The 18,328-nt window shown below is 51.3% G+C and overlaps 1 protein-coding gene across 1 annotated transcript in view; it reads right to left on the reverse strand.

Annotated features, from left to right (window-relative positions):
• LOC140429947 (uncharacterized) overlaps positions 1 to 18,328 on the reverse strand; it is a 470,344-nt gene that overhangs the window by 385,108 nt on the left and 66,908 nt on the right. Inside the window, exon 5 of the mRNA XM_072517537.1 lies at positions 13,825 to 13,967. Coding sequence (XP_072373638.1) covers positions 13,825 to 13,967 — 143 coding nt within the window. The remainder of the gene's footprint in view (positions 1 to 13,824; positions 13,968 to 18,328) is intronic.

Raw genomic sequence — 18,328 nt, forward strand, 5'->3', positions numbered from 1 at the left:
TTCGGTGACGTTTACGTTAATGATGGAAAGGGATAAGTATACACCGCAGGGCAAGAGTTATAGCTGGGGGAAGGGCAATTATGATGCCATTAGACATGACTTGGGGGGGATAAGGTGGAGAAGTAGGCTGCAAGTGTTGGGCACACTGGATAAGTGGGGCTTGTTCAAGGATCAGCTATTGCGTGTTCTTGATAAGTATGTACCGGTCAGACAGGGAGGAAGGCGTCGAGCGAGGGAACCGTGGTTTACCAAGGAAGTGGAATCTCTTGTTAAGAGGAAGAAGGAGGCCTATGTGAAGATGAAGTGTGAAGTTTCGGTTGGGGCGATGGATAGTTACAAGGTAGCGAGAAAGGATCTAAACAGAGAGAGAAGATGAGCAAGGAGGGGACATGAGAAGTATTTGGCAGGAAGGATCAAGGAAAACCCAAAAGCTTTCTATAGGTATGTCAGGAATAAGCGAATGACTAGGGAAAGAGTAGGACCAGTCAAGGACAGGGATGGGAAATTGTGTGTGGAGTCTGAAGAGATAGGCGAGATACTAAATGAATATTTTTCGTCAGTATTCACTCAGGAAAAAGATAATGTTGTGGAGGAGAATGCTGAGCCCCAGGCTAATAGAATAGATGGCATTGAGGTACGTAGGGAAGAGGTGTTGGCAATTCTGGACAGGCTGAAAATAGATAAGTCCCCGGGACCTGATGGGATTTATCCTAGGATTCTCTGGGAGGCCAGGGAAGAGATTGCTGGACCTTTGGCTTTGATTTTTATGTCATCATTGGCTACAGGAATAGTGCCAGAGGACTGGAGGACAGCAAATGTGGTCCCTTTGTTCAAAAAGGGGAGCAGAGACAACCCCAGCAACTATAGACCGGTGAGCCTCACGTCTGTAGTGGGTAAAGTCTTGGAGGGGATTATAAGGGACAAGATTTATAATCATCTAGGTAGGAATAATATGATCAGGGATAGTCAGCATGGCTTTGTGAAGGGTAGGTCATGCCTCACAAACCTTATTGAGTTCTTTGAGAAGGCGACTGAACAGATAGACGAGGGTAGAGCAGTTGATGTGGTGTATATGGATTTCAGCAAAGCGTTTGATAAGGTTCCCCACGGTAGGCTATTGCAAAAAATATGGAGGCTGGGGATTGAGGGTGATTTAGAGATGTGGATCAGAAATTGGCTAGCTGAAAGAAGACAGAGGGTGGTGGTTGATGGGAAATGTTCAGAATGGAGTACAGTCACAAGTGGAGTACCACAAGGATCTGTTCTGGGGCTGTTGCTGTTTGTCATTTTTATCAATGACCTAGAGGAAGGCGCAGAAGGGTGGGTGAGTAAATTTGCAGACGATACTAAAGTCGGTGGTGTTGTCGATAGTGTGGAAGGATGTAGCAGGTTACAGAGGGATATAGATAAGCTGCAGAGCTGGGCTGAGAGGTGGCAAATGGAGTTTAATGTAGAGAAGTGTGAGGTGATTCACTTTGGAAGGAATAACAGGAATGCGGAATATTTGGCTAATGGTAAAGTTCTTGAAAGTGTGGATGAGCAGAGGGATCTAGGTGTCCATGTACATAGATCCCTGAAAGTTGCCACCCAGGTTGATATGGTTGTGAAGAAGGCCTATGGAGTGTTGGCCTTTATTGGTAGAGGGATTGAGTTCCGGAGTCGGGAGGTCATGTTGCAGCTGTACAGAACTCTGGTACGGCCGCATTTGGAGTATTGCGTACAGTTCTGGTCACCGCATTATAGGAAGGACGTGGAGGCTTTGGAGCGGGTGCAGAGGAGATTTACCAGGATGTTGCCTGGTATGGAGGGAAAATCTTATGAGGAAAGGCTGATGGACTTGAGGTTGTTTTCGTTGGAGAGAAGAAGGTTAAGAGGAGACTTAATAGAGGCATACAAAATGATCAGGGGGTTGGATAGGGTGGACAGTGAGAGCCTTCTCCCGCGGATGGATATGGTTGGCACGAGGGGACATAACTTTAAACTGAGGGGTAATAGATATAGGACAGAGGTCAGAGGTAGGTTCTTTACGCAAAGAGTAGTGAGGCCGTGGAATGCCCTACCTGCTACAGTAGTGAACTCGCCAACATTGAGGGCATTTAAAAGTTTATTGGATAAACATATGGATGATAATGGCATAGTGTAGGTTAGATGGCTTTTGTTTCGGTGCAACATCGTGGGCTGAAGGGCCTGTACTGCGCTGTATTGTTCTATGTTCTATAAACCCTGGGAGCACTATGAAATGCCACTTCCACTGTATTGGATTACCCAAAAGAGAAGATGGATAATTTAGAAAACAATTAAAATTCCAAACATTTGACAAGTGCGAGTCTGACAAGGTGATGAATACATGCGGACCATGGAGCATTGCCACTATGTACCCTCTCTGTAGTCACCTGCTCCACTTGCACTTCAATAGATCTCAAAGGACTGCAATCCTTGTGCATGATTGTTATGCCCTTCAACAATGGTTTCACTAAACTTGTCTTTCGTCTACAAGTTTCCTACTTGCTCATTTAGATTTAGAGTAAGAAGTCTTACATCACCAGGTTAAAGTGTTTCAAACACTAGCTTTCGGAGCTCTGCTCCTTCCTCAGTTGAATGAAGAGGTATGTTCCAGAAACATATATATAGACAAAGTCAAAGGTGCCAGACAATGCTTGGAATGCGAGCATTTGCAGTTCATTGAGTGTTTACAGATCCAGAGAGAGGGGTAACCCCAGGTTAAAGGGGTGTGAATTGTATCAAGCCAGGACAGTTGGTAGGATTTTGCAGACCAGATGGTGGGGGGTGAATGTAATGCGACATGAATCCCAGGTCCCGGTTGAGGCCGTACTCATGTGTGCGGAACTTGGCTACAAGTTTCTGCTCGGCGATTCTGCGTTGTCGCGTGTCCTGAAGGCCGCCTTGGAGAACGCTTACCCGGAGATCAGAGGCTGAATGCCCTTGACTGCTGAAGTGTTCTCCGACTGGAAGGGAACATTCCTGCCTGGTGATTGTTGCGCGATGTCCGTTCATTCGTTGTCGCAGCGTCTGCATGGTCTCGCCAATGTACCACGCTTCGGGACATCCTTTCCTGCAGCGTATGAGGTAGACAACGTTGGCCGAGTCGCACGAGTATGTACCGCGTACCTGGTGGGTGGTGTTCTCACGTGTAATAGTGGTATCCATGTCGATGATCTGGCACGTCTTGCAGAGATTGCCATGGCAGGGTTGTGTGGTGTCGTGGTCACTGTTCTGAAGGCTGGGTAGTTTGCTGCAAACAATGGTTTGTTTGAGGTTGCTCGGTTGTTTGAAGGCAAGTAGTGGGGGTGTGGGGATGACCTTGGCAAGATGTGCATCGTCATCAATGGCGTGTTGAAGGCTGTGAAGAAGATGTCGTAGTTTCTCCGCTCCGGGGAAGTACTGGACGACTTGCGTGCAGTCCAGATCATTCCATACATGAAAAACATAGAACATACAACCGATACACAATGTAAATACATAGACACAGTGATCGGATGAAAAATACGGAGTAAGTACAACTAAGTAGAGAAGATGTGCGGAGAGATCAGATCAGTCCATAAGAGGGTCGTTTAGGAGTCTGGTAACAGTGGGGAAGGAGCTGTTTTTGAATCTGTCAGTGCGTGTTCTCAGACTTTTGTATCTCCTGCCCAATGGAAGAGGTTGGAAGTGAGAATATCTCAGGTGGGAGGGGTCTTTGATTATGACCATAAGACCATAAGACAAAGGAGCAGAATTAGGCCACTCGGCCCATCGAGTCTGCTCCGTCATTCAATCATGGCTGATATTTTCTCATTCCCATTCTCCTGCCTTCTCCCCTTACCCCTGATCACCTTATTAATCAATTATGCTGCCCACTTACCCAAGGCAGCGAGAGGCGTAGACAGAGTCAATAGATGAGAGGTGGGTTTGTGTGATGGACTGGGCTGCGTTCCCAACTCTCTGTAGTTTCTTACGGTCTTGGGTCAGGAAGTCAAGGGTCCAGTTGCAGAGGGAGGAGCCAAGTCCTAGGTTTGAGTTTTGATATGAGCTTGGCTGGGATTATGGTGTTGAAGGCGGAGCTGTAGTCAATGTATAAGAGTCTGATGTAGGAGTCCTTGTTGTCAAGATGCTCCATGGATGAGTGTCGGGCCAGGGAGATGGCGTCTGCTGTAGACCGGTTGCGACGGTATGCGAATTGCAGTGGGTCAAGGCATTCTGGGAGTATGGAGTTGATGTGTCTCATGACCAACCTCATGAAGAACTTCATAATAACCGATGCCAAGGCCACCGGACAATAGGCGTTGAGGCACGTTGCCTCAATCGCTCACCCATGATTTCCAAGGAAGCCCTGGACATTGTACTGGAAAACGAGCTTTAACCAGTTACACAGCCTAAATAAACATTGGCTGGTCTTCTTGAAGTAAGTGGTAACGTCAGAATGGAGTAGGGAAGGTTGAAGCTGTCCGCGAACACACCCGCCAGTTGGTCCGCACAGGATCCGAGTGCACAAACAGCGACTCCGTCAGGACCCGTGAGATCAGCCAAAGTCTCATTGAATGGCGGAGCAGGCTCGAGGGGCCAGATGGCCGACTCCTGCTCCTAGTTCTTATGTTCTTATGACACGCTGCTTTCCGAGGGTTCACTTTCAAGAAGGCCGCTCTGACTTCATGGGCTGTGTGAGTAACTGTGGTGTGTGTCCGAGGTTGCTGGGGCAGTCGAAAACGGTTTGATGGTTTCCTGCTTGAAACGAGCAGAGAACGTATTGAGTTCATTGGCGAAGGAAGCCGGAGATTCTACTCGGCTTTGCTTTGTAACATAGAACATAGAAAATACAGCACAGAACAGGCCCTTCGGCCCACGATGTTGTGCCGAACCTTTGTCCTAGATTAATCATAGATTATCATTGAATTTACAGTGCAGAAGGAGGCCATTCGGCCCCTTGAGTCTGCACCAGCTCTTGGAAAGAGCACCCTACCCAAACTCAACACCTCCACCCAACACCAAGGGCAATTTGGACATTAAGGGCAATTTATCATTGGCCAATTCACCTAACCCGCACATCTTTGGACTGTGGGAGGAAACCGGAGCACCCGGAGGAAACCCACGCAGACACGGGGAGGACGTGCAGACTCCGCACAGACAATGACCCAAGCTGGAATCGAACCTGGGACCATGGATCTGTGAAGCAATTGTGCTATCCACAATGCTACCGTGCTGCCCTTAAGAACAAATAAATCTACACTATATCATTTTCCCGTAATCCATGTACCTATCCAACAGCTGCTTGAAGGTCCCTAATGTTTCCGACTCAACTACTTCCACAGGCAGTGCATTCCATGCCCCCACTACTCTCTGGGTAAAGAACCTACCTCTGATATCCCTCCTATATCTTCCACCTTTCACCTTAAATTTATGTCCCCTTGTAATGGTTTGTTCCACCCAGGGAAAAAGTCTCTGACTGTCTACTCTATCTATTCCCCTGATCATCTTATAAACCTCTATCAAGTCGCCCCTCATCCTTCTCCGTTCTAATGAGAAAAGGCCTAGCACCCTCAACCTTTCCTCGTAAGACCTACTCTCCATTCCAGGCAACATCCTGGTAAATCTTCTTTGCACCTTTTCCAAAGCTTCCACATCCTTCCTAAAATGAGGCGACCAAAACTGTACACAATACTCCAAATGTGGCCTTACCAAAGTTTTGTACAGCTGCATCATCACCTCACGGCTCTTAAATTCAATCCCTCTGTTAATGAACGCGAGCACACCATAGGCCTTCTTCACAGCTCTATCCACTTGAGTGGCAACTTTCAAAGATGTATGAACATAGACCCCAAGATCTCTCTGCTCCTCCACATTGCCAAGAACTCTACCGTTAACCCTGTATTCCGCATTCATATTTGTCCTTCCAAAATGGACAACCTCACACTTTTCAGGGTTAAACTCCATCTGCCACTTCTCAGCCCAGCTCTGCATCCTATCTATGTCTCTTTGCAGCCGACAACAGCCCTCCTTACTATCCACAACTCCACCAATCTTCGTATCGTCTGCAAATTTACTGACCCACCCTTCAACTCCCTCATCCAAGTCATTAATGAAAATCACAAACAGCAGAGGACCCAGAACTGATCCCTGCGGTACGCCACTGGTAACTGGGCTCCAGGCTGAATATTTGCCATCCACCACCACTCTCTGACTTCTATCGGTTAGCCAGTTCGTTATCCAACTGGCCAAATTTCCCACTACCCCATGCCTCCTTACTTTCTGCATAAGCCTACCATGGGGAACTTTATCAAATGCCTTACTAAAATCCATGTACACTACATCCACTGCTTTACCTTCATCCACATGCTTGGTCACCTCCTCAAAGAATTCAATAAGATTTGTAAGGCAAGACCTACCCCTCACAAATCCGTGCTGACTATCCCTAATCAAGCAGTGTCTTTCCAGATGCTCAGAAATCCTATCCTTCAGTACCCTTTCCATTACTTTGCCTACCACCGAAGTAAGACTAACTGGCCTGTAATTCCCAGGGTTATCCCTAGTCCCTTTTTTGAACAGGGGCACGACATTCGCCACTCTCCAATCCCCTGGTACCACCCCTGTTGACAGTGAGGACGAAAAGATCATTGCCAACGGCTCTGCAATTTCATCTCTTGCTTCCCATAGAATCCTTGGATATATCCCGTCAGGCCCGGGGGACTTGTCTATCCTCAAGTTTTTCAAAATGCCCAACATATCTTCCTTCCTAACAAGTATTTCCTCGAGCTTACCAATCTGTTTCACACTGTCCTCTCCAACAATATCGCCCCTCTCATTTGTAAATACGGAAGAAAAGTACTCATTCAAGACCTCTCCTACCTCTTCAAACTCAATACACAATCTCCCGCTACTGTCCTTGATCGGACCTACCCTCGCTCTAGTCATTCTCATATTTCTCCCATATGTGTAAAAGGCCTTGGGGTTTTCCTTGATCCTACCCGCCAAAGATTGTTCATGCCCTCTCTTAGCTCTCCTAATCCCTTTCTTCACTTCCCTCCTGGCTTGTGGTTTAAGCCTTGCCACAACTGACGAGATCTGTGTCGCTAGTCTGTGACTCTGATTGTCACTTGGCGTCCCTGATGGCTTTGTGAAGGTTGTACCTAGATTTCTTATATCGGTCAGAGTCGCCTGTCTTGAATGCTAGTTCGGTGAAATGGACACTCTGAATTCTCCCACAGTGTACCCGAACAGATGCTGCGTGTGGCGACTAAGGGGATTTTCACAGTAACATTATTGCAGTTTTAATGTCAGACTACTTGTGACATTAATAAAGATTATTATAATTAAAGTCCTGGCCTTCTGTCGGGAGTGAATCTCCCAGTTAAACCATGGTTTCCGGGTGGAGAACGCACGTTCTACCTTATGGTGCCTGGAACATGCTGCCAGAGGGTGTGGCCAAATCTTGTGGCCCCACCCCATCGGGAAACTCGTGGACATGGGTACATTGCCGGCGAAGCACAGCACCCCGCCGATGGAGAATCCTGCAGGTGGTATTCTTGCAAATTGTCCTGATGAGCGCATGTCAAAAAGCTTCAACAACACTAACCATCTGGAGTTTGCACATTCTCCCTGTGTCTGGATAAAAGCAAATTACTGCGGATGCTGGAATCTGAAACCAAAGAGAAAAGGCTGGAAAATCTCAGCAGGTCTGACAGCATCTGGAGGGAGAGAAAAGAGCCAACGTTTCGAGTCCAGATGACCCTTTGTCAAAGCTAACAGACAGAGAAAGTGGGAAATATTTATACTGTGCAGTGAGAATGAAAGATGAGTCATAGCCACAGAAACCCAGGGAAACCGGCTGCTAATGGCCACAGAAACCAAGGGAAAGCGTGCTAATAGCCACAGAAACCAAGGGAACAGAGTGCCAATGGCAGTCCCCAGAGTGAACAAAACTTTTGCCCTCTCTGGGGACTGCCATTAACACTCTGTTCCCTTGGTTTCTGTGGCTATTAGCACTCTGTTCCCTTGGTTTCTGTGGCCATTAGCAGCCGGTTTCCCTGGGTTTCTGTGGCTATGACTCATCTTTCATTCTCACTCCACAGAATAAATATTCCCCACTTTCTCTGTCTGTTAGCTTTGACAAAGGGTCATCTGGACTCGAAACGTTAGCTCTTTTCTCTCCCTCCAGATGCTGCCAGACCTGCTGAGATTTTCCTGCATTTTCTCTTTCCTCCCTGTGTCTGCGTGGGTTTCGCCACACAACCCAAAGATGTGCAGGTTAGGTGCATTGGCCGCGCTAATTTGCCCATTAATTGGAAAAATGAATTCGGCAACTCTAAGGGGGCGATTCTCCAATATTGGGCCCAAGAGTTCGCGCCGTTGTGAACACCGTCACGTTTCATGATGGTGCGAACTGGGCCCGGTTACGTATGATTCTGGCCCCCACAGGGGGCAGCACGGCGCTGGAGCGGTTCACGCATGTCCAAATGGGCGCCGTGCCAACCTGCGCATGCCCAGGGGACTTCTTTTGCGCGCTGGCCCCGACTCAACATGGGGTTGGTGTTCAGGGGCCGGCTGCGCAGGAAAGTAGGCCCGGAGGGGGGGGACGAGGCCGGCCCGCCGATCGGTGGGCCCCGATCGCAGGCCAGACACCATCGGAGGCCCCCCTCGGTGAAGGAGCCCCCCACCACAGACCGCCACCTGACCGTTCGCGCAGCGTTCCCGGCAGCAGCGACCAGGGGTGAACGCCGCCAGCGGGACTCTGTTGTGTCGGAGCGGCCGCTCGGCCCATCCGGCCGGAGAATCGGCGGCCTCGCTCATTCCAGCGGCCGGCGCCGCGCCAGATGCGCTGGCACAAATGGCGCCGCTTCTCCGCACCTCGGAGCATCGCGCGCCGGGACACCGTGGCGTGGTTGTGGTGATTTTCCAGCCCGGCGCGGGGCTGGGGGAATCGCGCGCCGGGGCCGGGGCATCGTGGTGCGGTTGTGGTGATTTTCCAGCCTGGCGCGGGGCTGGGGGAATCGCGCGCCGGGGCATCGTGGCGCGGTTGTGGTGATTTTCCAGCCCGGCGCGGGGCTGGGGAATCGCGCGCCGGGGCATCGTGGCGCGGTTGTGGTGATTTTCCAGCCCGGCGCGGGGCTGGGGGAATCGTGCGCTGGGGCATCGTGGTGCGGTTGTGGTGATTTTCCAGCCCGGCGCGGGGCTGGGGGAATCGCGCGCCGGGGCCGGGGCATCGTGGCGTGGTTGTGGCGATTTTCCAGCCCGGCGCGGGGCTGGGGGAATCGCGTGCCGGGGCCGGGGCATCGTGGCGTGGTTGTGGCGATTTTCCAGCCCGGCGCGGGGCTGGGGGAATCGCGCGCCGGGGCCGGGGCATCGTGGCGTGGTTGTGGTGATTTTCCAGCCCGGCGCGGGGCTGGGGAATCGCGCGCCGGGGCATCGTGGCGCGGTTGTGGTGATTTTCCAGCCCGGCGCGGGGCTGGGGAATCGCGCGCCGGGGCATCGTGGCGCGGTTGTGGTGATTTTCCAGCCCGGCGCGGGGCTGGGGGAATCGTGCGCTGGGGCATCGTGGTGCGGTTGTGGTGATTTTCCAGCCCGGCGCGGGGCTGGGGGAATCGCGCGCCGGGGCCGGGGCATCGTGGCGTGGTTGTGGCGATTTTCCAGCCCGGCGCGGGGCTGGGGGAATCGCGTGCCGGGGCCGGGGCATCGTGGCGTGGTTGTGGCGATTTTCCAGCCCGGCACAGGGCTGGGGGAATCACACTGGGGCACCGTGACGTGGTTGTGGTGATTTTCCAGCCCGGCGCGGGGCTGGGGGAATCGCCCCCCACAATATTTTTTAAAAGCTTTAACAACATGAGTCTTTTTTCAGAAATACTAAAGTGAGCATGCTGGACAGTGAGAGGGAAGGAATCAGAGAATCAGAGAAAATTTACAGCTCAGTAGGAAGCCATTCAGCCCATCTTGACCATGTCCAGGTGCCCTTTCTAATCCCACCTTCCTGCGTCCGATCCTTCGCCCTGCAGCTTACAGCACTTAAAGTGTAGATTCAGGGGCGAAATTCTCCCCAAACGGCGCGATGTCCGCCGACTGGCGCCCAAAACGGCGCCAATCAGACGGGCATCGCGCCGCCCCAAAGGTGCGGAATGCTCCGCATCTTTGGGGGCCGAGCCCCAACATTGAGGGGCAAGGCCGGCGCCGGAGGGACTTCCGCCCCGCCAGCTGGCGGAAACGGCCTTTGTTGCCCCGCCAGCTGGCGCGGAAATGACATGTCAGGGCGGCGCATGCGCGGGAGCGTCAGCGGCCGCTGTCAGTTTCCCGGCGCATGCGCAGTGGGGAGAGTCTCTTCCGCCTCCGCCATGGTGGAGGCCGTGGCGGAGGCGGAAGGGAAAGAGTGCCCCCATGGCACAGGCCCGCCCGCGGATCGGTGGGCCCCGATCGCGGGCCAGGCCACCGTGGGGGCACCCCCCGGGGTCAGATCGCCCCGCGCCCCCCCCCAGGACCCTGGAGCCCGCCCACGCCGCCTTGTCCCGCCGGTAAATAGGTACTCTAATTTACGCCAGCGGGACAGGCAATTTATCGGCGGGACTTCGGCCCATCCGGGCCGGAGAATCCAGATGGGGGGGCCCGCCAACCGGCGCGGCCCGATTCCCGCCCCCGCCGAATATTCGGTACCGAAGACTTCAGCAATTCACGGCGGCCAACGGTCATTCTCCGGCCCGCTGGGGGGTCGGAGAATGACGCCCCGGGTACTTTTTAAAAGAGTTTAGGGTCTCTGCCTCCACCACCAACTCGGGCAGCGAATTCCAGACTCCCTCTACCCTCTGGGTAAAAATGTTCCTCATGTCCCCTCCACACCTTCTGCCTCTTATCTTGAATCTATGTCCCCTGGTTCTAGAATTCTCCACCAAGGGAAACAATTTTACCCTGTCCACTCTATATCTTCCCCTCATAGTTTTGTCCACCTCAATTAAGTCACCCCTCAGCCTTCTTTGTTCCAAGGAGAATAACTCCAACCTATCCAATCCAAGGAAGTAGTATCATATTAGATAGGAGTGGGTTAAGAAGGACTACCTGGAGTACAAAGACAGGTTCAGAACGTATACATGTGAACATAAAGAGGGTGTCGGGGAAGGAGAGGGTTTTCACATATCAATTGTTAATGTTACAAGCTCAATGTTCAAAAGCAGCAGCTGCTGGACCGCAATGTCCTGGCACACATCTCCTCTGACATCATTTTGGGATGTCCTTTGGCAGTACCCTCTTAGGGGTGGGCTATTAGGTAGGTAGGGCAGCACGGTAGCACAGTGGTTAGCACTGTGGCTTCACAGCACCAGGGTCCCAGGTTCGATTCCCGGCTTGGGTCACTGTCTGTGCGGAGTCTGCACGTTCTCCCCATGTCTGCGTGGGTTTCCTCCGGGTGCTCCGGTTTCCTCCCACAAGTCCCGAAAGACGAGCTTCTGAGGTGAATTGGACAGTCTGAATTCTCCCTCGGTGTACCCAAACAGGTGCCGGAATGTGGCGACTAGGGGCTTTTCACAGTAACTTCATTGCAGTGTTAATGTAAGCCTACTTTTGCCAATAAAGATTATTATATAGGGAGAGGAAATATAGACTCAATGACAAGTTTCTAAAGAGTGAAAGAGCAAAAGGACCTAGGTGGGCATTGGTACAGATCTTTTAGGTTGGCAAGATATATTGAGAGTGGTCAGCAAAGGATATGGGGCCTGGGCTTCCAAGCAGCAGTTTAAGAAAGCAAGTCGCCACCACCTTCTCAAGGGCAATTAGGAATGGACAATAAATGCTGAGTAGTTAGGATCTGGAATTGACTCTCTGGAAGGGTGGTGGAAGTAGATTCAATTGTGCTTTCCAAAAGTAAATTTGCTAAGTACCTAAAGTTAGAGAAAATCCATGGCTACAGGGAAAGGCAAGCGATGGACCTAGCTGAGCTGCTCGTGCACCATCAACATCCTGTGGGGGTTACCTTTAACCGGAAATTAAACTGGACTTGCCATATAAATACCGTGGCTCCAAGAACGTGCCAGAGACAAGCATCCTGCAGTGAGTGCTCCACCTTCTGACTTCCCAAAGCCCGTCCACCTTCCACAAGACACAAATCTGGGGCGGGATTCTCCGCAATCGGCACGATGTCCGCCGATCAGCGCCAAAAACGGCGTGAATCAGTCGGGCATCGCGCCGCCACAAAGGTGCGGAATCCTCCACATCTTGAGGGACCGAGCCCTTACCTTGAGGGGCTAGGCCCGCGCCGGACTGATTTCCGCCCCGCCAGCTGGCGGGAAAGGCCTTTGGTGCCCCGCCAGCTGGCGTGAAACTGACTTTGCCGTGCGGCGCATGCGCGGGAGCGTCAGCGGCCGCTCACGGCATCCCCGTGCATGCGCAGGGGAGGGGGTCTCTTCCGCCTCCGCCATAGTGGAGACCATGGCGAAGGCGGAAGGAAAAGAGTGCCCCCACGGCACAGGCCCGTCCGCGGATCAGTGGGCCCCGATCGCGGGCCAGGCCACCCTGGGGGCACCCCCCGGGTCCAGATCGCCCCGCAACCCCCCCAGGACCCCGGAGCCCGCCCGCGCCGCCTTGTCCCGCCGGTAAGAGAGGTGGTTTGATTCTCGCGGGCGGGACAGGCATTCCAGCAGCGGGACTTCGGCCCATCGCAGGCCGGAAAATCGCCGGGGGGGGCCCGCCAACCGGCACGGCGCGATTCCCACCCCCGCCGAATATCCAGTGCCGGAGAATTCGGCAACCGGCGGAGGCAGGATTCACGCCAGCCCCCGGTGATTCTCCGACCCGGCGGGGGGTCGGAGAATCCCGCCCCAGGAGTGTGATCAAATACTCCATCAGGCCATTCGGCCCATCGAGTCTGCACCAGCTCTTGGAAAGAGCAACCTACCCAAGGTGCACACCTCCACCCTATCCCCATAACCCAGCAACCCCACCCCACGCTAAGGGTAATTTTGGACATGAAGGGCAATTTAGCATGGACAATCCACCTAACCTGCACATCTTTGGACTGTGGGAGGAAACCGGAGCACCCGGAGGAAACCCACGCACACACGCGGAGGATGTGCAGACTCCGCACAGACAGTGACCCAAGCCGGAATCGAACCTGGGACCCTGGAGCTGTGAAGCAATTGTGCTATCCACAATGCTACCGTGTTGCCCGTGTCAGTGTGCATCATCAATAAGATGCACAGTGGGAACTCACCAAGTCTCCATAGACAGCACCTTCCAAACCCACAGCATTTACAATCTTGAAGGACAAGTACAGCAAGATACATGGGAGTACCGCTACCTGGAAGTTCCCCTCTAAGTCGCTCACCATCCTGACTTGGAAATATATCGTCGTTCTCTCACTGTCACTGGGTCAAAATCCTCGAACAGCACTGACAGCACTGTGAGTCTTCCGACATCACGTGGACTCCAGTGGTTCAAGAAGGAATCTCACAGGGCAGCAGGATCCGTGAGGAGTTTGCACATTCTCCCCGTGTTTGCATGGGTTTCGCCCCCACAACACAGAGATGTGCAGGGTATGTGGATTGAACATGCTAAAATTGCCCCTTTATTGGAAAAAATCAATTGGGCACTCTAAATTTATTTAAAGAAAAGAAGGAATCTCAACCACACCTTCTTCTCAAGGGCAATTAGGGCTGGGCAGTAAATATTAGCCTTGCCAGCAACGGCCACATCCCAAGAATAAGTGTTTATAAACTACAGGTTCAACAGGCCGAAGGACTCCTGTGTGCTCTCTCTATTATTCTCTCTATTCTTTCTCCTATTATTCCATACACACAAATGGTTTTCTTTGCCACAGTCCAACCCCTGAAGACATAAAAGATTTTCTTTTACTCCACTTACCAGAATACTGAAGGCATGAGTGTCATTGTCGTCCCAAAGCAGAACGTACACGCAGTGTCCTCGAAACTCAAATTGTCTTTCACTGAATGTGGAAATATATGTGTTTCCAAGGCCAGTTGCTAAACAGTGAACAACCTTTTCAGCTGTGAAAGCAGAGCACAGACATGTTGGACGTCACTTGGAGCTTTGAGTTTAACCTCCGAGATCTGTATAGATTTATTTTACCCAATTTTATCTCCCTTTCCAAATCATTGTGGTTATTTGTCCTGAACATAAATTAAACCCTGCCGAAAAGAACATTATGCATAATCATATTACAGTCCATTATAGACCATCAAATAAGTACATAAGAAATAGTAGATATACCATTCAACGCCTCAAAGCTGCTCCACATTTTAACATAACTGTGGCTGATCTCCTAACTGAACCACAGTGACCTGTCTGCTCCCCATATGCCCTTTTATTCCCTGAAAGATGAAACATTTATCAATCTCAGTCTTAATCGTGCACAATGACTGAGCATTTACAACCCTCCAAGCTAGATAATTCCAAAGATTTTTAACCCTCGGAGAGAAGAGATTTCTCCTCTGAACCAGTAGGGTAGATAAAGGAGAACCAATAGATGTACTCAAAGTGGAGGCAGCTTCAGAAGTGTCCCCAAAATTCCCGAAATGTACACAAATGAAGCCAACAGGTCCATTGGATCAGAAAGGAAATCGCTGCAGAAGATTAATTTAAGGGGCAGGTGTAGATTTCCTTCCCATAGCCCACTCATTGTGACAAGGGGTACCCAGCTCCAATGGCCACCACTGCTGCCAGAAAGGCACCAGTCTCAGCACCCAGTGGTAGTCAGCTCCAACGCTCGAAAGATTGCGGTAAAATCCTACTCAGACCGCTCGTTAGACCCTTCATTGATCACTAATGCCTAACAGTCATGGATAGGATGGATAACTGCTGTCATTGTACACCAGCCTCTGGCAAGGTCATCCAGAGGTGGCCCAATGTGCTACTTGCATGTCTTCTCCCAGTCCTGCTTTCAAACCACCCTCATTGGGACCCTGAAGATCCTGCCCTCTGTCTCCCACTGACTCCTGCTTTTACCTGTTGATCTCCAAGATTGTTTCCCTTGAGGCCCACTGTCTCTGACTCCCGCTGACTCTCCGCTGGTGCTTTTGCTTGTTGGATCGCAGCACTTTTTATTTGGTCTATTCCACTTTTCCAATGCTTCATTCTAATTTGATAGTAATGTAAAAAACATACTGACTGGAAATATATGACTAGTAATGTGTGACAAGTAAGTGCTTACATGGGCAGTGAAGAGAGATACTTTCTTTGTACTGAACCAATGCTGTCCCGACCTTGAGAGTATTTGATGGAAAAGTGTTGCTGGAACATGGCACCAATGGGCAAGGGCAAGGGATGGAACATGGAACCAATGGGCAAGGGCAAGGGATGGAACATGGCACCAATGGGCAAGGGCAAGGGATGGAACAGGGCACCAATGGGCAAGGGCAAGGGATGGAACATGGCACCAATGGGCAAGGGCAAGGGATGGAACATGGCACCAATGGGCAAGGGCAAGGGATGGAACAGGGCACCAATGGGCAAGGGCAAGGGATGGAACATGGCACCAATGGGCAAGGGCAAGGGATGGAACATGGCACCAATGGGCAAGGGCAAGGGATGGAACATGGCACCAATGGGCAAGGGCAAGGGATTGCGCAAGAGGGAACAGTGAAGCTTACAAATGAAGTTGGTGCCGGCGATTCCATAGTCGGGGGAACAGACAGGCATTTTATCATCATGCACTCAACATGGTGTGTTGTCTCCCTCAGGTCAGAGGACGCAGAAACGGTTCAGCAGGTTCTGCAGGGAGAGTGAGCCACAAGTTGGTGTAAGTTGGCACCAACAACTTTGGGAGAACAGGTCCGACAATTTGATTTTCAAGAACAAGAGAAGAAGTTAAAGATTAGCACTGCCCATAATCTCGAACTTAATTCCAGAGCCACCAATTAGCGAGAGTAGAAATCGGAAGATTGGGAGGATCAACAGGTAGCTTGAGGAATGGTTCAGGAAGGAAAGCTTCAGATTCTTGGGGCATTCAGACAGGAGGCATCTGTTTAATAAAAATGAATGGGTTGGGTTGCAAACTGAGACCAATGCCTGCAGCAAGGTTCAATGGTGTGGTTGGGCGAATTTAAATTAAATTAGCAGGTGAGATTGCCACCATCATACAGTATGGAAGAGTCATCATGATAGCAGGGCCTACCACATTGCATAGGAGGCTATACAGTTTCCCGCAGCAGGCAATCCTCCCACTATCACATTGGAGGCAGAGAGGACGAATGTGTCCGTCTCACCCACGGGCAGCGGGATGGTTTGCCAGATCTATTGTAAATTTACAGCTGACCTTCATTCGAGTTGAATCCATCACTGAGTTTGTATCCAGTTGGCGGTCTAAGGGCTGACCTGAGGAGTGGGGGAGCGAAGCCTCACATAGGTAGTTGTCCTTTGTCAGTTAGAGGGCCAGGTTCTCAAACTGGTCACACTCACAGCCGTAGAGGTCAACACAAGATCTTGTCAGCTTGCGCTGACAACTGGAAAGTTACATTCACGCCACACAAGTGCCCGGCAATGACCATCTAACTACCACCCCGTGACATTCAATGGCATTACCATCGCTGAAAACAGCACAATCAACACCCTGGGGGTTACCATTGATCAGAAACATGAGTTCGATTCCCACCCCGGGTCACTGTCTGTGCGGAGTCTGCACGTTCTCCCCGTGTCTGCGAGGGTTTCCTCCGGGCGCTCCAGTTTCCTCCCACAAGTCCCGAAAGACGTGCTGTTAGGTGAATTGGACATTCTGAATTCTCCCTCTGTGTACCCGAACAGGCGCCGGAATGTGACGACTAGGGGCTTTTCACAGTAACTTCATTGCAGTGTTAATGTAAGCTTGTGACAATAATAACGATTATTATTATTTTTATTCTTAATACATTTATACTGTGGCTACCAGAGCAGGTCAAAGGCTAGGAATTCCACGGCGAGTAACTCACCTCCTGACCCCCCAAAGCCTGTCCACCATCTACAAGGCACAAGTCAGGAGTGTGATGGAATACTCTCCACTTGCCTGGATGAGCTCAGCTCCAACAACACTCAAGAAGCTCAACACCATCCAGGACAAAGCAGCCCCGCTTGATTGCTCCCCTTCCACAAACATTCAAACCCTCCACCACCGACGAGCAGTGGCAGCCGTGTGCACCATCTACAAGATGCACTGCAGTAACTCACCAAGATTCCTTCGACAGCACCTTCCAAACCCACAGCCACTCCCATCACTCCCATCTAGAAGGACAAGAGCAGCAGATACCTGGGAACCCCACCACCTGGAGGTTCCCCTCCAAGTCACTCACCACCCTGACTTGGAAATATATCGGCCGTTCCTTCACTGTCGCTGGGGCAACATCCTGGAACTCCCTCCCTAACAGCACAGTGCGTGTACCTACACCTCAGGGACTGCAGCTGTTCAAGAAGGCAGCTCACCCCCAGCTTCTGAAGGGCAACTAGGGATGGGCAATAAATGCTGGACCTAACCAACGATTCCCCCCTCCCGGAAAATGAATTTAAAAAGCACCAAGTGACCAGGGGGCAGGGGAGACACAGGTGATGGTTCTGGTGCACCCAAGGAGGACCAACCTACAAATGGAGGAGAGGCAGTGTCAGAGGTGACTCCGCCTCGTCTGCAAGACAGTAACCAATCTATGTGCCCCTACATGACCTGAGCCGAAAGGGTCAGAATGGTAACCCAATGCTTGAAGCATTTAAAGCAACACCAGGGCTGAATTTCTATCTTATGGGGGTCATTCCAGGGGTCAGTCGAGAACCTGTGCGGGGTCACCCAGACATCCAGTCACTGCTGAATTAAGGAGGTCACCAGCACTCTTTTCAAGAGGGTTAGTTTCTTCATTAGAAGGGCTAGTTTCCCATAAAGGCAGGATGTGACTGGCTGTAATCGTCTGATCAACCAGCTGCAGTCATTAACCGGAAGGGGTTCCACTCCTGTAAAGGTGACCCTCCAGAAGAATTCTCCAGCTGTGTGCCAGGTATCCAGGCAGCAGATATAATGCGAAGCAGTTCGACGTTCACAGATGACACAGATGTTCCCTCCATGGCAGCAATTTAATAGATGCATTTTTGCGTACCAGGGTATCTGCCTGGCCCCTGACTGATATGTGGGACCCTATACTGCTGCCCAGAAAATATAACACCGCCAGTCATGGCTCCAAAGATGACACCATGGAGCATGCTATTGAGCGACTGAACATTCATTTTTGTTGTCTGGACAGGGCAGGGAGACCTCTTCTGTCCGATCTAGTGAGGGTCTCATGCACAGTTGTGGTGTGCTGCACTCTACACAATCGAGGGCTGGTTTAGCTAAATTGGCCGGGCAGCTGGAGTGCGTTGCAGTGAAAGATCAGCAGTGTGGGTTCAATTCGCATAC

Source organism: Scyliorhinus torazame, chromosome 9 (genome assembly GCF_047496885.1).
Source record: "Scyliorhinus torazame isolate Kashiwa2021f chromosome 9, sScyTor2.1, whole genome shotgun sequence".
In the NCBI taxonomy this organism is placed as follows: domain Eukaryota; kingdom Metazoa; phylum Chordata; class Chondrichthyes; order Carcharhiniformes; family Scyliorhinidae; genus Scyliorhinus; species Scyliorhinus torazame.